At 39.9% G+C, this 22,183-nt stretch overlaps 1 protein-coding gene across 1 annotated transcript in view; it reads right to left on the bottom strand.

Annotated features, from left to right (window-relative positions):
* The window catches only part of LOC132433968 (cilia- and flagella-associated protein 54), a 216,771-nt gene that overhangs the window by 48,913 nt on the left and 145,675 nt on the right, over positions 1-22,183 (bottom strand). The window contains exons 38-44 of the mRNA XM_060025420.1: positions 21,730-21,838; positions 10,035-10,187; positions 7,965-8,159; positions 6,044-6,131; positions 5,538-5,747; positions 2,541-2,607; positions 618-800 (exon numbers count right to left, since the gene is read on the bottom strand). Coding sequence (XP_059881403.1) covers positions 618-800; positions 2,541-2,607; positions 5,538-5,747; positions 6,044-6,131; positions 7,965-8,159; positions 10,035-10,187; positions 21,730-21,838 — 1,005 coding nt within the window. The remainder of the gene's footprint in view (positions 1-617; positions 801-2,540; positions 2,608-5,537; positions 5,748-6,043; positions 6,132-7,964; positions 8,160-10,034; positions 10,188-21,729; positions 21,839-22,183) is intronic.

Here is a 22,183-nt window from a genome sequence, read left to right as displayed (position 1 = left end):
CACCCTAATTTATGTTTAAAATGCAGTCAACTTCAAATTTATGAGATACATACTATGGTTTATTTCCCTAAAGGAAAAGAGAGTTGTATTTGGGTTTTATTTTAATTTCCTAGGATATTAAGAAGTGTCTGTCTTTAATTTCACAGTTAGAATCTGTTTTTCACTTAGATGTGCCCTTAACACAGAAAAGACAAGACACAAAGATAAATTTATCTCAATAAAGAAATACTCCCAGGGTTTCGATACTGATATGACCTGCATGACTTAATGCAGTGAAGTTATAAGTGCACTAGATTCCTGTGTTTGAGACCAGTGCAACATTCTAGTCAATTTCACCAAATGTCTTCTAAAAAAGGTAAAATAATAGAGTAAGATAAGAGAACAAAATCAAATAGGCATGGCTATTGTACCCAAAAGGCAATGCAAACAGTGATGTCAAAAGAAAGAATATTAATTAATATGTTTCATCTTGAAGTACAGATCTGAATCCCGAAAATAGAGTTTAAAAGTTAAATAGGAACTGACCAAAACTACATTATTAAAACTTGAAAAGTATAAGGTAAATGGGGTAAGATACCACAGTGAATTAAGATTTGTCGATTTTACAAATCACTTACTATTAGATTTTGCTTAGCAAAGTGCAGTTCGCGGATTACGTAATACAGACTTGCAACTACAGAGCAGATGTCAGCCCGGTATCTGTCCGAGAAGAGCTCGATGCCGGGAAGAAGCTGAGTGATTTCATACTGAGCATAGCAACGTTCAGCTTTAGGGTGTAGAAGTGTGGTTCTAAGCAAACCCTGTAAATGAAAAAGGTGAAATGAAGAGCTGCAACTTGCATCTGCAACAACGAGAGAGAAAGATAAGTACATGTATTACTTCCCAAAGTGCTTTGCGTATGCCTAGCACACTGTATCCTGTAATAAATGATAATCAATATCCTCATGACTATAGGTTCCAAATGCTTTTACCACTCAAGATGGGCCTTTTAAATTCCATGGTAGTTGAATAATTATCATTTTAAGAAGAAATTATATTAAGTTATCATTTGTTGAGGGTCAATTTTGTGTTGGGCACTCTTGGTAAATTCTTTGTAAATATTATCTCATTTAATCTTCACTTAACCTACCCCTAGAAGGAAGGATTATTATCTCACAAGTGATATAACTGAGGCTTAAACAATTAACTTCTCTGAGGTCACACAGCTAATGATGGCAAAAAGAAGATTCAAAGTCATGTCTATGTAACTCAAAAATGTATGTTCTTTCCACTATACCAACCTATATAAGTAGAGGAAAGAAAAACATATTTCAGAAGTCTAAATCAAGCAGAGGTAATTTTGAATTTTTATTGAATTAAGTAAAAAGTTGATTTGTTTAATTGACCAATATTTCTTAGGTAATTTATATGACCAACGTTGTACCAGACATTCAGAAACAAGATGAATACACAAAATCAAATTGTACATTTAGGAGTGCTTCTTATGTTATCTTAAACAATTAACATTTCTTGATGACAAATGCATCATAAAGTTATTTTAATGTATATATCTGGAACAAAGTTTAATCAAATTGCTCATTAAACTTATGATACCTAGTCTAAAATATTACAGTTGTTTAATTTTTAGTTTTACAAATTTTCTTTAAAATCATAAAAAGAGCAGGTTTTAAAAATAAATCCCCCAGCTAATTTTAATTTTAAGTGTCATATTACAAAGAAATGATGTCCACGTTTAAGCAAAAAATTACTTATTTCTAAAATATAAACAGCATTATCTTCAGGAATGAGGAATATCAGAAGAAAGTAAAGGATGCAATAGAAGGAATCCAATTCGGATTATTATTCCCTTTGCATCCTTGCCTCTTCCACCTTTTCCCTTTGAAGCACAGGCCAGAAGTGTATGGAACATAAGAAAATTGAAAACTCTGGCCATATGCTCATCCAGATTTCATAAGCTACTAGACTCCTTAGAACAAGGGTGTCCCATCCTTCAAAGTAAACAGAACCTTCAGGAGACTGCAGAGGCCCCTGGCTATGTTCCCAAATCTTAGAATGTCTTGTATTTCAGATAAAAGCTCCTTTCTTCTTCAGTAAAGTCAAACCCAAATCCTAAGAACTGCAGACACTCTACTTATATAGTCTTCAACTTATTTTTTGCTTTCATTATATGGTATATTTTACATCACACAATTGAGCAAAACTTTATTTAGAGATGAGGCAACTTAAGGCAACCCTTTAGACTCAGTCAGATTCCCTTCACTGCTCATTAGTAAAATGACATTACGAAGGACAGGAGACTTAGTTTCCTTATCTGTAAAACTCCTCCTCCTGTAGCCAAAATGAAAAAAGTGACTCTGCTGAATACCATGCCACAGGGGTTCAGCCATTGAAGGAAAGACGGGCTTATGATATTTAACCAAGGTTCATGCTATTTCCCTACGTGCAAGTTTTATGAATATGCTAAATCACTGCTTTTTTTTTTTTTTTTTTTACTGACTGCATGGTCCGGCTACTGTAAAAAGGTATACAGGAAGTGTTACCTGAAAGAGTAACCCGGACAAAAGGCAAGAGTTGGTTCTCTTTTCAACGTCCAATGTCTGAATAAATCTAAGTATAAGAAAAAGAAACATTCATAGACAATGTTCCAGGACTATTTTTATATAAATACATCTCTAATACTCATAGATTTTCCAAAATTAAAATAATCTTTGTGATTCTAAAAGTGCTACATACTCATATAAGATCTAGGACATAGAAAGATAGAAAAAAAATAAAATGAAAAGTCACCTATAATCCTACCACCTAAACATGATTACTGGTAACATTTTGGCCACTTTCCTTCTAGATTTTCTTCTACATACAATAATACACATGCACACTCACAGTAAGACTAAAATTATGCAATACATATTATTTTATAAACAAATTTTTTATTCTTGGACATAATGAGTTACATCATTATTCTACAGATTTTAATATTTTTATCATATGCATGTACCATAATACTAAAATATCCATCTCCATTTTGGTTTTTTCCAACGCTGAAATAAACATTGTTATACCTACATTTCTGAGCACTTGTCCTATTAATTCCACTGGATAAATCCCTAGAAGTGGAATTTTGGGGAAAAGGAGGTGTACAATTTTAAATCAAATTTTTGATGAGTACAATTAAAAAATTTCCTCCCATAGATTTAAACAATGTGTTTCCTCACCAGCAGTATATTATGGATCCATCGATGACATTAAGTCCTTCCACCAAAGATTAAGGTAATATCTCTGTGTTTACTACTGTCTCATTTTACGTCCCTTAGTAGAGTTTGAGTTTTCTTTACATGGGTCTTGAAACTCAAATTTGCAACTGTAAACCACATTACTCTTCTAAATCTTATTTCAATAACACCAGTGGGCTTCACTATATTAATAACTTCGTCAGTCTAAGTTCAGCTTCTCTATGTGGTGCTTTACCTTCTGAACAGTGGGGGGAGAAGTTTCTTCTCCTCAAGGAGTCTCCAAGAACAGCCAAAGCCCCTGGAGTATCACAGAGCCTTTGGAAGTTCAGACTTCCAGCTGGGTAACCAGGAAATGACTTTCTGTTGATTGAAAACCACTAAGTAAAAACTTCAGAGGCTCAGAGAAGCTGAGGTGTCCTCTGGCAGGAATGCTATAGCTGTTCTTTTCAAGCTGGGAACCTTCCTCAGCTTTTCTATTCTCTGCTGCCAAGCTCTACTAACTTATAAACTCAAACTTGCGTGGGGATCGTGTGTGTGTGTGTGTGTGTGTGTGTGTGTGTGTGTGTAAGGAAGAGTTCCGTCCCAGGAGTGGTAAAAAAAAAAAAATCAAACTTGACAGAGTTTTAAAAAAAATCTTTAAATGTTTGATATTTTTTAAGTGGTAATTCCTTACTTCCCCTGTTCAAATGCTAATTTTCTGAAAACAGTGTGATTATTAACTAGGACAAGTTATTATTTCTAAAAACTTTCTCTACAGCTCAAAATACTATGCAGATTTTTGCCTACCACGCCCTAAAATGTAACTAGAGAGGTAAAGGAAACCTGTACCTCCACTCTCTTCATACTTCCTAAATTTCGCACATTAATCAAATATTTAAGATATCTGTGAGTGCTAACTAGGTATAAGGCATTGTGATGGGCTTTCCCATATGTTACATGTGGCAGGTTGAATAATGCCCCCCACAAAGAAATCAACGGCCTAATCCCCCAAACCTATGCATATGTTACTCCACGTGGCAAAAAACAAACAAAAACCCCAAAACCAAAAAACTTTGCAGATGTTGATTAAATTAAGGGCCTTGAGATAGGGAAGTTATCCTGAATTACTGGGTTCAATGTAATCACAATGATCCTTATAAGAGAAAGGCAGGAGGGTCAGAGTCAGAGAAGATGTGAGGACGGAAACAGAGCTCGGAGAGAGAGAGAGAAAGATGACAGGCTCTTGGTCCTGAAGACAGAAGATGGAGCCATGAGCTGAGGAATGCAGGAGGCCTCTAGAAGTTGGAACATGCAAGAACACATCGTCCCCTAGAGCCTCCGGAGGGAGCTCAGCCCTGCCAACACATTGATTTTAGGACTTCTGCCCCCCATAACTGTAAGACAATAAATCTGTATTGTTTTAGGGCACTAAATTTGTGGTAATTTGTTATACCACTAATAGGAAACTAATACAGTCTGTGTTACGGGCTAAATCATGTGACCCACTGCACCCTGAAATTCATATGTTGAAGTCCTAACCCCTAGTGCCTCAGAAGGTGACTATACTTAGAAATAGGTCTTTAAAGAGGTAATCATGTTAAAATGAGGTCATTAGGGTGGGCCCTAATCCAATATGATTGATGGCCTTATAAGAAGAGCAGATTAGGACACACACATGCACAGACGGAAGACCATGTGAGGACAGAGTGAGAAGACAGCCACCTACAAGCAGGGAGAGAGGACTCAGAAGAAACCAGGCCTGTCAACACCTTGATCTCGGATGTCAAGCCTCCAGAATTGTGAGACAATAAATTGCTCACAGATTGGTACTCTGTTGCTAGTTTGTACTAGCAAACTAATACAGTGTGTCATGTAATTCCTGTCACCACAGTTTACAAATGAGAACAACTGAGGCTCAGGCAGGATGAGTAACTTGCTGGGGGCCCTAAAGTTAGGCCCTAGTCAGCCTGCCTCTACGCTGTTATTCTTTCTCAAATACCAACCGTTCATCCACTCGTTCATTCATTCAACAAGTAGTTATTGAATCCCATCTCCATGCCAGGCACTCGGGATACACTGGTGAACAGAACAAAGACCTATGCCCACATGGTTCTCATACTCCAGGTGTGGCAGGTGTTAACAGGAAGAGGAGATGGCCATCAACAAGAAACAGCACAAATAAGTAAGCCATATAAGCCTGTATGATATGGACACAGCTGCCCGGGAACCCAGTGCATGTGAGGTGTGGCACCCTACATGGCACGGGTGGGCAGCCCACAAAGGAGGCGACAGCTACGACACAGACCACTCCATCGTCACACTCACTGTGCTATCTTCGCTGATATCACCGCCCCTTGCAAACATCCCCAAATGCCAACTTTTGACAGAAACTCCTCACTGTAGTCTTTGGAACCTGGAGGTGAACGGCTGTCAGTGGCATTGGTGAGTGAGCTGCCATACTCCTTCCATGTATGGAGCACGTCTTGTTTTCTGAATATGTCATCAAGAGCTTGACTCCAACATTTAAAAGCAGCCCTAAAACAGAAATAGAGCATGCAGCAGCATGTTTTCTGAGATCCGTGTTATTAAATCTATCTTCCAAAAGGGAAAGCAAATGCACTGAAGAGACATTTTAATTAAAATGTTAGAGAATGGATCTATACCATTTATTGCTCATAACCATTTCTCTCAGGTAGCATTTCATGAATAAAATGCAGCAATGGAATATTATCAACAGACTAAAATTTATGAAAGGCAGTATTTTTCACAATAATTAAACATTTTTTCAGCTGAACAAAGTTTCCCTTGTTTTACTGACTCCTAAAAGCTACCTTTTCTTTTGTGCGAAGACAAGAAGACTTCCAAGTTCATGCAATGCCTGAACGTTAAGACTTCTTTCATTGCTGGTTTGCAGAACATCTGTATTTTTAATCAAGTGAAAGAACAAATGTCAGTCCCTGGAAAATATTTCCTGTATATTTTCAAGAATATTTTAAATTGCCTTATACCTTAACTGTGTAGATAAGCAAACTTCAAGCTAATAGAGCCTTTAAATGTCACACAATATGGGTAGAGAAAGAGAGCAAACGATGTTCTATTTTAATGTCATGGAGTGGGAGATCGGGTCAAAGAGGTGGGAAACGGGAGAAAGTACAGTAAGAGTCGGGCAGGTTGAGATGGTGAAAGAGAAAAATCCAGAAAAAGTGTGCAAGGCAGAAAGGGCTGGGTATATATATATGGCAATGTGTGCGGCCGGAATACGCTTTCTGGGGAGGGTGAAGAAGCGGGTAGTGGTAAGATTACGGAGGCATCTGAGTGCCACGTGGAGAAATGTGGACACTATTCTACAGCACATGGGAAGCGTTGAACAGTTTGTTTTTGATCAGGGATGTGACAGGAGCACAGCACTTTGGATTCTTCCTTTACCCAAATGCAAAAAAGCACATCTTGAACAGTACCTGAATTTGTTGTTTTCTGATGAATACATGCATTCCAGGATGTGTAGCCAAAAAACCCAACTAACATGGCAATGGTTTCTAATGAGGGCAGCAATGTCCGCTAGAGGGTATTTTAGAAATTTGAGGAGGGTTTTGTTAGTTGTCACAATGGGGCATCTGCTAGTATTTCCTAGGTAAGGACCTGACACTTGATGGCCTGCCATGCACAGAACCTTCCCCCACAGTGAGGAAAAAGGTGAGAAACCTATTTATAATTATTTGAGTCTAACATCTAACTTCATTTCATAGAAAGGGTATGTTTGCGTGTGTTCAAAATGCTCTGAGTTTTCCAGAAATGCAACCACTGTAATATTTTGTTTTGTCCAGAATGGCCTAGATTTGCCATTTTAGAACATCATGTCACCAAAATTAGCAATGCTGATAGTACCTGAGTTACCAATACACCTGTCTCAGTCTGCACTCGTAGCTGTCACATTCATGTGTATCCTGTATAGTTTACATACTGTATGTGAGCATCTGATTGCTTCTCTATACCTCTAGTGCCTAAGCTCTTACATACCAACAAATAGATTCTTTTATTATAAAGTTATTTCATTTTAGTTACCCTTCATTTTATATTTAGAGCTTCATATTGATTTTTAAAAATAATGTGCATAGGAAGAATAAAGGGGGAGTTACAAAATGTCTGTTATAAAAAAAGGGGGGACGTTGGGTCTACAACATGGACTGAATTTATACTGCTGAATTTGTAGAAAAACCAAATCAAGTGGAAAGACAAGGAAAATGCAATCAGCTGGGGCAGAGCAAAAGCACATAACAGTGGCCACATCTCGACAAATGGTTCACAGATTCAGTTAAGGTGGGATGGATGGGACGGTGCCTAGAATCTCACAATGGTGACAGCCAATCTGGGAAAGTGGGTGATGGGAGGGGCTGGAAGCTGCTTGTCTTGACGCTGCTCTGTCACTGTCCACGAGGGTGTGATGAATAGATTCTATGTTCAAGCTCTTTCATCCTACTCTACAGATAACATTTCAGTTACAGTCTAGCACAGGGAACTATATTCAATATCTTGTAATAACCTATAATGGAAAAGAATCTGAAAAAAAAATATATATATATTGATATATAACTGAATCACTTTGCTGTACAGCCAAAACTACCACAATATTACAAATAACTATACTTTGATAAAAAAATAAATTTAAAAAGATAATATTTCAAGACCAAATGCAATCTCAACATTAATGTGACAGATCATATTGAAAATGAACACATAATGAATAAATCTTACTAATAGTTTCATAATAAGAAGAAATTACGAGTCCAAGTTGTGAGGAAGGAAGTTTGCTTTTCTCCACTGAGCTGAAAACTTGGAAGTGCTCCTGAGAAAGGTCAGGAGGTGTTGGCATGTGCATCTCTTCTGTCCCAAGGCAAAACTCCACCTTTCTGGTAGTGAATTTTAAATTGTTCGTTCCTCCTTTGTCTCCTAAATTCATGAAAAAAATTTAAAAGAAACTTAAAAATGGAGAAAGAAGGGAAGTTGATGAGGAGGAAAAAAGTAGAAGTGGAAAAGGAGAAGGAAGGAAGGGTTTTGTACAGAGCTGAGACTCATTTGCAGCTCGAAGGACACTATTTCCTTAAACTTCGTATCTTGAATCATTTCTGAAGAGCCCAGGTGTGTGATGTGCTCTACACTCGTGTTACCTCATAAGGAACAGCACAGAGGGGCAGTTTGCTGGAAAGTAAATGTTGAGATAATGCTTTGCTCCTCATGGGGACTGGCAGAAGTTGCACAGGTTTTGAGTTTGCCTTTTTTAAAAGAGTTTCCAACAGTAAGATGTTAGTTTGCCTCTGGGGCAGAGACCTCTGGGATAGAAGCAGTGCAGAGGTACTTCTGACCTGAGGGGAGAAAAAAAATGGGAAAGAACCTGTCTCTGTATAAGATCAGAGAACACACAGGAAAAAAAAAAAAAAAGGAAAAATATTCTAGGGGAAGTAGTCAAAAACCTCAGAGACAGAGAAGCTAAAATGGATTTAGGTCTACAGCCCAAGGACTGGGGATAAACTGCTGAGAATATCTTAGTACCAGGTGAAATTTAGATTTAGGCAGAGTAAACCATTCTTAGGAATTGTATTTGCTTTTTTAATTCATGTCCTTAACCACTGTTAGTGTACATTATACTTGAAAGAAGTTTAAACATGATGTGGAGAGCCAATTTAATGTGATGTGTGTCTTTGGACAATACAACCAAAAACTGTGGGTACATATCATAGTAAGTGCCTTTTGCGGGGAGAAGGGGCAGCAACAAGAATGAATATATATTGATACATACATACATACAAACATATATACATACATAAATAAAACTTGTCAGTGGTTGTAAAAAAAAAAATTGGTCAAATTTCTAATAGATCAGTTCAGAGACTATTAGCATCTTAGTTAGATGCTAAATTTAAATCTATTATTAATAACTTTAAAATACAATTATTTTAAGTTTATTCATTTAAATTTATTCTTTAAGTTTATTCTTATTATTCTGATAAATGTGAACAGTAAGTATTATAAACACAAATTAGGGTTTTAACAAATTTTAAATTACCTAAATGTAGATAATTTGAGATTTTTCTCGGCCTGAATTTGAGTATCTTCTTTCTCTCTGAGGTTACCACTTAACCACTTGAAGTCCTGCTTTGACTGAGTTTACAAATCAATAGATTTTGAGAAGGAAGAAAACAAGTGTAATGTAACCAAGAACAGTGAATATCTCTTTTTTAAGCTAAAAGAAATCTCTAAGATCAAAATCTGTGGTATTAATAAGAAATCTTACGAGATGTGTATATTAAAATGCATCCCTTTCTTAGACATTGATAAAGTAGTGTTTTGGTAAAAGACTGTAGTTAATTCGATATGAAACAATTCATCTACTTATAAAAATAAAACAAGACTAGAGCACTGCTTCTGTATTTACTCCGCTTAGGGATTATGCTCGTTTCACAGAAGGCAGAGAAGCAGATGAGTGAGGCAGTGCTTTGGTTGGAATAAAGTGTGAGAAACAGAGATGTAATCCACTAGACAAGAAGAAGAAAGTGAAAGGCAGCAGGGAGTGGGCATGGAAGTGGGGGAAGGAGGGATCTATGGCAGAACACAGTACACCCACGGGGTGGTACCCTGGGTAAATAAAGAGGAAGGGATGCAGAGCAAGTACAGTCAGCCCTCCATTTCTGGGGATGCAGAACCATAGATACGGGGGGCGGGGGAGGGGAGCTGACTGTAAGAGACGTGTACATCCACGGATTTTGGTATCCACAGGGGGTCCTAGAACCAATTCCCCACAGATGCCCAGGAACAACTGTATTTTACCTTGTGTCTGGGCAAGAAATAACGAAAGCAACTTTCTGCTGTGTCGGATTGATCTGTTGCGATATTTGGATTTTTCCAAGGTCTCTCTAAAACATCTCAAAGTGTCTGTCACGTCCACGGGCACACAGAGGAGCTCTTCGGCTTTGCTGTATTCTGAAAGGAAAGGGAAGAGTCACGTGAGGGATGAAATGTTGCAGCAAGCCAACAAGCAGCAAAAGACTTTCTAATTCAGAGAATTTCTTGGGCCCAAACGAAAGCTGCTAAATTCAAAGCCCCCAGGTCTGCAGCAGTTGTTTCAACGTTCAGATCAAAAATTTTTTTTTGGTATATTTGACAGTTTTTTTAAAAAAGAAAAAAACTTAGAAAACTTTTGATTTGTATGAAATGCAAATAACTTTAGATCTTGCCAATTTTCCTAATAAAGTCTCCTACTTTTTCTTTTGCTGATCATAAAAGATGAAATAATCTACTCCTTTTCAGCAGCCTCTTCAAAGCCAAGGTGCCTTGGGAAGGAGACGAAAGGAGGAAACAAAGAAGCTTGGAGATGGGCAACTGCTCCCTTGAGAGAAGGAAAAGACAGCTTTCTAATACTGGAGGATGCAGAGGAAAGGAAGATGAAGCCATAAACGGGTATGGAACTACAAAGCAGTCCTGAAAAGTGGCCAGAAGGGCAGATGTTGGCAGAGAGCTGCTGTGAGGTCCCTGGAGAGGAAGTGACAGTCCCATAAATTAGGCTGCAGACCGGCTGCATACACCATGAAGCAGGCACACGGGAAAGAAGAAACACAGGCTTCAGATGAATAACAAATAAATTTACCCCTTCAACAAGCTGAGCAGGTCGAACATCTCCTGTAAAATCTGAGGTCTTGAGAGTGCAGCAACTTGCTAGGGAACAGGGCTATAAGAGGTTAAGGGGCGTGACCTCTGCCCTCAAGAAATTTACCGTTTAGCTGAAGCAAAGAGGCATTCTAACACTGGAGTATGAAAATCACCTTGACAGAAAGTATTTGGTTACATGTGAAAATGAGGGAAAGATAGAAGAGATAGATCAGTGTAGGCAGGAAAGGATGAGCAAGAAAGACTTCATGGGAGAGAAGCTATGCCAGCTGTGTCTTAGAGGATAGGGAAGGTCAGATCAGGAAGAAAGAGGCAAGGGGTTTCAGACAGCTAGAATAAGAATAGCTGAAGTTGATTAAGTGTTTATACTATGCCAGTGACTATTCTAAATAATTACTGTGATAGTCTCACTGAATCCTAGCAACACCCATAAGAGGGATGTACTATTATATCCTCATTTTACAGATGAGGAAAATCAGGCGTAGAGAAGTCTAGCAGCATCCCTTGGGTCACAGAACTAGTTTGTGCAAGGAGAGGGTGGGAGCAGGATTAAGGGTGGCGATTCAGGGCACAGTGAGATGACATGGCCAGTCCTTTTGAACTGAGAAGGGTTTCCAGAGGCCTGAAGCCCTCGCTGAGTAAGCGGCCTTCATCCTCTTTAATGGGCAGTCAAGAAACGGTTTTGAGTAGGACCCCAGCAGAAAGAGGTAAGTGTTTCAGGAAGAGTTAGCCCACCGCTGTATGCACAGCAGCCTGCAATGGAAAGAGGGTGACTGGGAGGTTGTGAAGTTATAACACAGACATTGTATGATGTGAACTTGACTGAGGTGGTAGCAGTGGAAACAAGGGAGGGACACAGGGAACATTCTAATGTTAGAAGCGACAGGAGAGTGGTTAATTGGCTATGTGGCAAAGAAAAGAAAGAGTGGGAATTACCTCTTCCCCATCTTTCAGGGCCAATGACCTTGCTTCCTACCTCAATGGGAATAAATGGGAGAAATCCAAAGGGATTTCCTGCAATCCCCTACCATCAGACCCACCCAGCCCCCAGCACCCGTGTCCATCTACACTGCCAGGGCATCACTCCAGCAATTCTCTCCCCTCCAAATCATCAGTTTTTCCCTCTGCTGAATCATTCTCAACAACATTTTCCTTTTTTCTCCTATCTTAAAAAAAAAAAAAAAAATCAAAAAAATTTCATGTTCATTGCAGCATTATTTACAATAACCAAGACAGAAATAACTTAAGTGTCCATCAACAGATGAATGGACAGAGAAAATGTGGTATATACCCAATGGAATATTACTCAGCCATAAAAAAGAAGGAAATCCTGCCATTTGTGACAACATAGATGGGCCTTGAGGGCATGATGCTAAGCAAAATAAATTCAGACAGAGAAAGACAAACACTGTATGATCTCACTTATATATGGAATCTAAAAAAAACCAAACTCATAGAAACAGAGAAGAGATTGGTGGTTGCCATAGGCAGGGGGTGGGGTGATGGGCAAAATGGGTGAAGGGGGCCCAGAGGTACAAATGTCAATTACAAGATAAATAAGTTCTAAAGCTGTAATGTATAGCATGGTAACTATATCTAAATTTCTAAAACAGAAAAAAAATTATTTTGAAAAAATAAAAAACCTTTCTCTCGACCCTACTTGCCCCTCAAGACACCATCCTATTTCTCTGTTCCATTTTACAACAAAACTCAAAAAGTTCTATTTTCACTGTTCTCCATTCTCTCTTGAACCTGCTTAGATCAGACTTTCCCCCATCATTTCACCCCAAGGATCTTCACGTGGCTACATCTAATGTTCAATTTTTAGACTTTATCCCTCATAAATTTTCAACAGCATTTGACCCAGTTGCTAATTCCCTCCTCCTTGAAATACTTTCTTCCCTTGGCTTAAAGCTCCTTTTCCAACCTTACTGACACTCCTTCTTAATCCTCTTTGCTAATTCATCCTCATCTACCCAACCTCTTAATACTGGAAAAGCCCAGGGCTCAATCCTTAGAATGCCTCTCTTTTCTTAACTAACATTTGAGGCAGGCTGGGACCTGGGACCCTTTGCTGCAGTGCTTGCACCTGGACAAGCGTCTGCTCAAGCAACAAAACACAAAGAAACTATGAGGGACTAAAAATAACTGCGTGCATGCACAGTTGGGGCAAATCATGAACAATAAGATATACAAACTGTCACTTCTGAGGTGCCGGGAGCAAAAGCAGGGTACTGGGCATGATCCCTGCACACAGAACCACCAAGGGCGGGGGGAGACCACCCTAAGGGCCCCTCCAGCCTTACCCACTGATCTGCCCTCACACCCCGTTTAAGGAACCAGCCCCCCTGCCAGTCGGGGAGCGAGCAAGGGAACCTGTTAATTCTTCTTGCTCCCCCGTGCTGTAGCACGAGTCCCAGTAAAGCCTTGCCTGAATTTCTCATCCTGCCTCTTATCAACTTCTACTGATTAAAGAGGCCAAGAAGCCAGGTTGGTAGCACATTCACCCCCTTGATGACCTCATCTAGTCTCATGGGTCTAAGTATCCACATGCTGCTGGCTCCCAAATTTCCATCTCTGGCCCCCACTCTCCCGAAGTCCTGAGACTCATTATCCAATGGTCTCCTCCGCTGTGCGTTTAATAGACATCTCGCACTTAACAGGTTCCCAACTGATTTCTGAATCTTTCCTCCCTAAAAGCTACTCCTCCCATAGACTTTCCCCACCTTATTAAGGGATGGTTCTATTTTTCCAGTCGCTCAGGCCAAAAGCTGAAATCGTCCTTGACTCTTCATGCCATCTCATGCCCCAAGTCAAATTCACAACAAATTCTGGAGGCTCCCTCTTCAGAAAACATCCAGAGTGCCACCATCGCTCACCAGCTCCACTCTCCACTCCCACTTCCACTGTTTTCCAAAGACCTATTATCTTCTTTTGAATTACTGCCATCGCCGCCCCCAACCAGTCTCCCTGTTTCCACCCTTGCCACTCTCAACATAGCAACCAGAGGATGCCTTTTAAAATGTAAGTTCTCTCAGGACTTCCCTGGTGGCGCAGTGGTTTAGAATCCGCCTGCCAATGCAGGGGACGTGGGTTCGATCCCTGGTCCAGGAAGATCCCACACGCTGCAGAGCAACTAAGCCCATGCATCACAACTACCAAGCCTGTGCACCTAGAGCCCGTGCTCCACAACAGGAGAAGCCAACGCGATGGGAAGCCCACACACCACAATGAAGAGTAGCCCCCACTCACCACAACTAGAAAAAGCCTGTGCACAGTAACGAAGACCCAATGCAGGCAAAAATAAATACATGAATAAATAATTTAAAAGAAAATAAAATGTAAGTTATTTCATGTCACGTCCCTGTCCAAGACCCTCCACTGGCTCCCTTATCACCTAGAGCAAACACCAACGCCCTTGGAGTGACCTCTAAGGCCCAACATGAACAAGCTCCCCATCTCCTCACTATTCTTCCCCTCACTCCCTCCCACACCAGGCATGTTTCCACCTGAGGGTCTTGGCAACAGTGGTTCACTTTGATCTAGAACATTCTTCCCTCAGATATCTCCATGTCTTGATTCCTCAGCTCCTTAAGCTTATGGCTTAACCATTAACTTCTCAGTGAGGCCTCCTTTGATCACCCTCTTTAAAATTGTGGCACCCATTATCTCCTGACGTACTATGTGTTTTACTTGTTTATTGATTGTCTCTGGCCACTAGAATGCAAGTTCCATGAGGGCAGGAATTTTTGCCCATTTTGTCCACTGAATTCACCCCTGGCCTATAACATACCTGTTACGTGGTATGTGCTCGATAAATATTTGTTACATGAATGAATGACAACAGTTTTCAAAGCTAAATGGCTGGGATAAACTTTATTAATAACCACTTCCATAGGCATTAATCGCAATCAATCCTCACAGCACCTTACAACTAGCAGAGATAGATATCACTTATACTTTACAAAGGAGGAAAGGTGAATTTGAGGGACATTCCCTTGTTTTAAACCCTTAACAAGAGATAAGAGAGAAAATCAGGGTTCAAGTCTGAAGCCTTTCCCAACTAGTTTTCCAAAGGGTATCAGATTTGGGGAACAGGAAGTGACACCAATTTGAGGCCTGCTGACGTGGGCACAGAGACACTTTGAGAATAAGACAGGAATAAGCCTGGGGTCCTTGTAAGCCCAGGGAGATCCTGATGGAATTCACAACACAGGGTCACATTCAAATGGCCACAGAGATAAATCTTTCATTACCACCCTCACGTCTAGAAACGCTGGAGGCTCTAGTCAAACCAGGAACATGGCCACATGGAGACGAGCATCTGTTCCCCCAGCAAGTTCACTCTTGACACACTTCCCTGTCACACATTTAAGAGGATCAAATACGTAGGCCACAGTAGCTCTTTATTAACTCCCCAGTAATCTCACTCTTCTCCTGCGAACTTCGCTCTTCTGTCCCCTCCATCCTGTCTCCACTATCTCCCCTCCTCTAAGCATGCACAGTCCTCACCATCCCCGACAAGCCATGCCCCTACCCCTCCCACCCCAACCCTTATGCACAACACCCTGAAGATTATAGGTTTCTGCTCTGGTTCTCCGTTCTCTTGCCAGAATTCATGAGCTTGGCTTTCATTTTTTTCCTCCATAGAGAGTGAGATTAGGGAAAGAAGTTCAGCAAAGCAAAGGAAAAGGAGGAAGCTGGAAGCCCTCACATATTAATATTTTGAGACAGTTACTTTCTCCAGGCCTTCATTTTAATTATCTATTAAAACTGGGATGGCAATATTTACCTCTAAGGGTTACTGTTTTAACCTGTGTGTGAAGTGTCCAGCGTAGCGCCGGTCATGGAGGAAGCATTCAACAGACAGATGCTCACATTATGACCGTCAGTCATATATTTAAAAAATATCCATCGAGCACGTACCATTACTAGATACCATGCTAGGCACTGAGGAGGTACAAGTGAACAAAACAGACACACTCCCTGCTCTCCCAGAGCTTACATTCTAGAATAAAATTCACGAAGGCATGCCAGTGATTGGGGGTGATAAGAGGGATGAGAGGAAGAGTAGATGTCTGCCATCTTTAAAATATGAGGTCTGAATAAAATCATCCTGCTACTTTTTATCAACTATCTGCTTATAAATCATTCCTCTTTGTTTTTTTCCTTAACTATCTTTTACTTTTTTTTTCTTCTTTCAAGCCTAGCATATCTTTTCCTTATAGTCTAATTAGGGCTCTGTTGGTGTTTTGGTGGCTGCCTACATGAGATCAATGATGCAAAGGAATAAGGAAATATTAGCTTTGCAGGCCTCGTCCTGCCATCTTTGTCTCAAGGGGTTCCTCTCTGAAAACTTCCATGGATAATTCAAGAAGCTATTTTAAAGGCACTAACAGCCTCAACGGTTTGGAATAGGTAAGAATAAGAAGGAGGAGGAGAAAAAAGACTCGATTTACTACATCTCTCATTGTACCAGTGTAGATATTAAAACTGAAATGTCAATGACTCCAGAGAGATGCGTTCACCAAGGAAGGATCAGGGAGTGATACACAATTTGGGCTGCTTTCTACACACTTGGTCACATCAATGCAAATGCCCAGAGGTACTAAAAAAACATGCCAGCCAAAGGGTTCAAAATTCCAACACACCTGACGACTGAATTGCCCTATTAGAGAACTTAAATACCAATAAGGTCAAAACTCAAGAAAGAGATCCCAGACAGAATGCAAAAACAGCCACAATAAAAGGCACATCCATAGAGTTATCTCCCCTATGAAGCTTCACAAGCAGGCAAGTTACTCATCCACACAAAAAATCATCTGTAAGGTACCGAGCACTGGGGCATTACAATACCTGCTCTGAAGAATTAAATGCATCAAGCACTACCACCAAATGCTGTTATGCCAAAAGGGAATCTATGAGGTTCTAAAGCAGTGACCTGGTGTGGAAACCATCAGAAGTATACTTGGTCTTTTTAAAAATTCTTTTAAGAATTGCAGACATGTCGTGGTGATATACATAAGACCCATCATGCTTATAAACATGTTAATGATCTGAATTCAGTATACTGAAAAAGAATTCAGCATCCTAAAAATTTGCCTAATAAACCCAAAAGTCCAGGCCAGATTATGCTCCTAGTCACAGAGGTCCTACAGTTTTATAAGGAGCTGTTAAGGTGGACGCCAAGATTTTAATGATACTTGCTCAATGTAAAACCTGTAGTTACTGTGCAGGATCATCTAAAAATTGTGAAACTATCATAACAAGTCACAATAAAGTATCTGTCTCCCCATAACTACTGAGACATACCAATTTTTTCTTGAGTGCTATAAGTTTAGAAGAGAGTCTAACCTGCAAGGGGACAAATGATGAACAGACCTGATAGCTTAGTGGAGCCCTTATGGGTTAAACAATCAGACGGACCAGGGTTTGAATCATGGTTCCAGTACTCACTAGTAAGACTAAATTTTCTCATCTGTAATAATAAGCATAATAATATCTACCTCCTAAGATGGTTACAATTAAAGAAGGTAATAGCTATAAAGTACTTGGCTCAATCAATTATTACTGCCATTACAATAATTTTTAGATTTTATCTATTTGAATATTCCTGCTCTGTTCATTGCTCAAACTGGCTATACCCCCACCACCACCGAGAACCATTCCAAAGTACCACTGTAGCCTGATTCCCCCCGCCTTCCTTTCTGTCCCACCACCTGCCACCTTGCCTTTCCAAATGAACTTAACAATAGGCAGGCAAAGTGCTTTTCTGACATGTTGTGGCCATCATCAGTAAGCACCTGCTGGTCACACAGGTCTAGAGTTTTGCTACGTATGCTTCTCCTAGCCCTGAGATGCTAGTCATCGTTTTGAGAACAAGCATTTTCGACACATATTCTCACATTTGTTGCCAGCTCTTTTTAGGATGGAGGGGATAGTATAAAGCACATTCTGAGTTATGGATCCCAAATTGGGGAATCTCCAGAGGTTTGATGGACAAAATGAAGAAAAGGAGAACACACCCAGGAAGAATCATGCTCTTTGATTGGAACTAGTCACAGGTGATTGACCACAGGAAGATGGTCCTCCCATTGTTCACTAAATATGAGAAGACAATTTATCAGTAAATTGTCATGAACAGTAAAATATCATGAACAGTAAAACCTACAAGTTCATGGTCACCAACCTTACTCAACTAGACCCTCTACACTGCTCTGCAGCCCTTCTATCCTCCCTTTTCCTATTTTTCTCAGTGGCCGGTCAACCCTCTCACATCCCTCCTGAAATCTCCTACCCTATCACCCTTGGCTGTGCTCTCAACCCCCTGCTTCATTAAAAAAATCTCCAGTACCCAGTAAGGATGCCTTCAACTCCTACCATTACCATCTACAAATTTGCCTGATTTGGGCCTGTTCTCTCCTTCCTTTCTGCCCTAGCGGCAGGGGTGTCCCCCCTCTCCTGTCTAAGACTAAGTCCCCTATGTTCCATTCTCTTCCTTGTTTATCCTCAAGCTCCTTTCCCTATCAAATATCTTTTTCTCCTGTCTCTGAGCTCTCCCCCTCTCCTGGCTCTTTTCATTTAATATAGAAATATGCTCCTTCTTTTCTACTAAAAACAGACACACAAACAAAACAAAACCCTCCTGAGCTGTCCTGAGCTCTACTTTTCCTTCTGGCTGCTCCTGCCCCCCCTCTTCCTTGTCACTTCGAAGCTTCATGAAAGGCAACTCTCGTTTAATGACTCTGTGCAGGCACAGCTCACCATTACTGCACCCCCCACTCAAGATAGTTCCACTCCCCTCCCCACCATTTCTTTGAAGTGACTCTTGTCAAAGTCACAAAGTCATTCATTTGACAAGTAGATATTGAGTTCCTACTATGTGTCAGGCACTGATGAAGGCATTTAGATTATATCAATGAATGAACCAATGATCCCTCACTTCATAGAGCTTACATTTTATCAGGGGAGACAGACTAGTGATCAATAAATGCAACAAAAACCTGAATTATACAGTGTGATAAGTGGTTATAAGTGCTCCAGGAAAAAAAGAATACATTTATTAGAGTAAGGGGAATTGGAAGGAAGCAGGCAGGGTGCAGTTTCAAACAGAACAGTCAGGGTAAGCACCATTGAAAACTGGAGATGTGCACGAAGATTTTAAAGAGGTGAGGGATTTATCAGACAGGCATCTAGATGGGGGTAGAGTACTTCAGGAAGGAGAAACAGCTAGAGCAAGACCCTAAGGCGAGGACAGAAAAAAGGCCAGTGACAATGAGCTCCCAAATACAACAGACAGTCTGTCCTTATCTTATGTGACCTCTCTCTGACCGCTGACTCACACTTTCTCTCGCCTTGGCCTGGTTTGTACCACTCTCATCTCCTGTACCTCCCACCTCTTGGGCCATGTCCCAATCTCTTTCAGATACTGCTCCTTCTCTGCTTGTTCCCATGACAGTCATTAGGGCTCTTCACATATTCTATCTCTTTATCCTTGGGGTACAGAGTACCATCACACTTCCCTCTCCTTTCAAAGTTAGATGTGGCCACGTGACTTTAGCCAATAAAATAGAAGTGACATGAGTCAACTTCAAGTATCAGCTTTAAGAGCCACCACCTGATTTATATATAAATCATGAATATAAAATCATAAAATATAAAAAAATATATAAAATACATTCTTTTTCTTGCCTGGAAAATGGGGACAATAACAAACTTACCTCATCAGACAGTTGTTAAGCTAACGTTCGCAAAGCACTTAATACTCATGAAGCACTAATACTCATAAAGTGCCTGATGTCCAATGCATAATAATAATTTTTATTGGGATTGTTATAATAATGAAATAAGACAATCTACATAAAGCCCTTAGCACAAAGTGCATGGTATATGCACATGGTCTTGCTTCAAAGTCTGTGCTCTGCACCATTTACTGTATACCTCCAGGTTTAGCTGCCCTAGAGGATAACATTAGTGTTTTGCCTCCTGCCTCTAAAACAATCATGGAAGCCTGTGTCGAGACGGACATTCCATCAACCCATGATGATGAGCTGCTCAACCTCACTGAATACAGTAGCATGAGCAAAAAACAGACTTTCCCTTGTGCTAAGGCAATGACATTTGGGGATTGTTCGTGACTGCTACATAGCCCAGCCCATTCTGACTGGCACAGCTTCCAAAGTGAGGCCATCCTCAGGTCCATACTCCACAGAGCTCTCCCTGGGTGACCTCATACAAGCCCCTGATTTCAACCACTACCAATGTACTGGTGACTAAATTACAGATCTGCTGAGTGCCTCACTGGTACATCCAATCATATAATGGATCATTCTACTCAGCCATCATTCAGGTACCTTGAACTCAGTTATAGCAAAGAAATGTTTTCCTGTAAGCTTCCCCTCCCTTCAGTGTTTTTTGTTGTTGTTGCTGTTTTTGTTTTTGTTTATAGAATGAAGATATCACATCCATTTAGCCTCCCAAGCCAGAAACCAAGGCAACTTGAATTCCTCCCTTCCCCGTCCATCCGCCTCACCTAATGAGTGCATATCTGTCCAGCTCTCTGTTCTCACCATCTAAGTCCAGGCCCTCATCATGTCTGTAACACACAAGCTGGGAGCAGCTGCTCTCCTACCTCCACATGGTCTCCTTCCAACCTTTTCCCCATGCTGCTGCCGAAAGTTCAAGAACACAAATATGATCATTTCCTCTTCCTTCTTTACATCCTTCTCACTAGCTCCCCTCAGCTCTCCAGATAAAGCTGAATCTCTTTATCCTACCTTCTAAGACCCTTTATTATCCAACTCCTGCCAACCTTTCTAACCTCAGCTTTTACCTTTTACTTTTATATTAACCCCACTAAATTACATGGAGTCTCTCAAAAGCGATGCTAGCCGTTAACTATTATTGTTTATAGCAGCAGCAGCAGTAGTCATAACAGTATAGACCTTACTACTCTACGCTATAATCTCTGGTTTATTTATCAGTCTCCTTCAAGGGGCTGTAAATCGGATAACAAATCTTTAGTCTCATTCATCTTTGTATTCTCAGGGCCTAGTACAGAACTTAACACATGGTAGATACTCAATAAATGTTCGCTGAATGACTGAAGAGCTGCCTGACCTACTCAAGAAATGAATGAATGAATGAATACATACATACATACACACATACATACCAAAATCAACAGATAAATGAATGAAGGAATCCTAACACTTCAAAGGGAAGACTTGCATTTCTTTCCTATACCCAAAACATAGGAAAAGTGCAATTGAGAGAAGGCTTTATTTCCATTTTCATCTCATCCTATTGCCTCATTCCTACAAGCTGCACCACCAGAACATTCCAAAAGGGCTTACCAGCTAAAACCAAAGGAGTCATGATGTCCCCAGATCTTCTCTTGCACTCTTGTTAAAAGATCTACAACTAAACCTTGGTAACACCAATAGAAGTACAATCTATATTGATTATGGAAATGGAAGTTATTACGGGCATCAAGATGGAACAAAGAAAATAGCAAAAGGTCAATTTAAAGAGTTCCCAAGTGAGATTAAAAACAGGGAAAAATGTGCAAAACAGTCTTTTCCCATCTTTATTTTTACCCATCAGTTTCCTTTCTCCCTCTTTTTATCTCCCTTCTTTAACTAACAGATTAAACTAATAAAAACATGTGTTTTATTTCCCTTAAGTGACATTTATAGCAACATAAGATGGTAAATATCAAATGGATTATTTTCAGTGAAATAAACCTGCAAAAGAAATTTTGCAAACACTTTAATTATGGAAGACTTGACATGCAGAACACAATAGCAAACCTTGTTTTGAAGAAAAGAGAAAGTTTCAAGCTAAAATTGGTTCCAACCTGAATAGATCAGATTTTTAAGGAAATCTTCCCCGTGTCCTATAGTTGTCACTTCATTGGTTAGAGGATTAATCTTGAGCTGCTTCCCAATGAAGTTTCGGCAGGTTATCTTAAAAAAGAAAGGAGAGAACAAATATCACTTAGGTATTTATAGCCAAAAATTTGGCTTACTTGAAATGTTCATCGTATTTTTCATTTGTAAAAAAAAAAAAAAGAGAGAGATATAAAAAGATGCTATAAATAAAAGCTCCAGAGTAGTATCCAATTATGAGAACTTTTGGGGAAAAAAGTGGCTACATAATTTTTCATATTTCTTCTGTATAGCACAGCTGGAAAAGCATTAGGCAAATTATGCAGAGCAATTAGAATATGATTTTTCTGATATTCTATAAATTCACTAGTCTAAATATATCTTCCATTATGTAAGTTGAAACGTATTTAAAATAGAGGCTGC

The sequence above is a fragment of the Delphinus delphis genome, chromosome 11 (genome assembly GCF_949987515.2).
Source record: "Delphinus delphis chromosome 11, mDelDel1.2, whole genome shotgun sequence".
NCBI lineage: Eukaryota > Metazoa > Chordata > Mammalia > Artiodactyla > Delphinidae > Delphinus > Delphinus delphis.
Note: the sequence above shows the minus strand (reverse complement) of the source record. Positions and strands in the feature narration are given on the sequence as shown.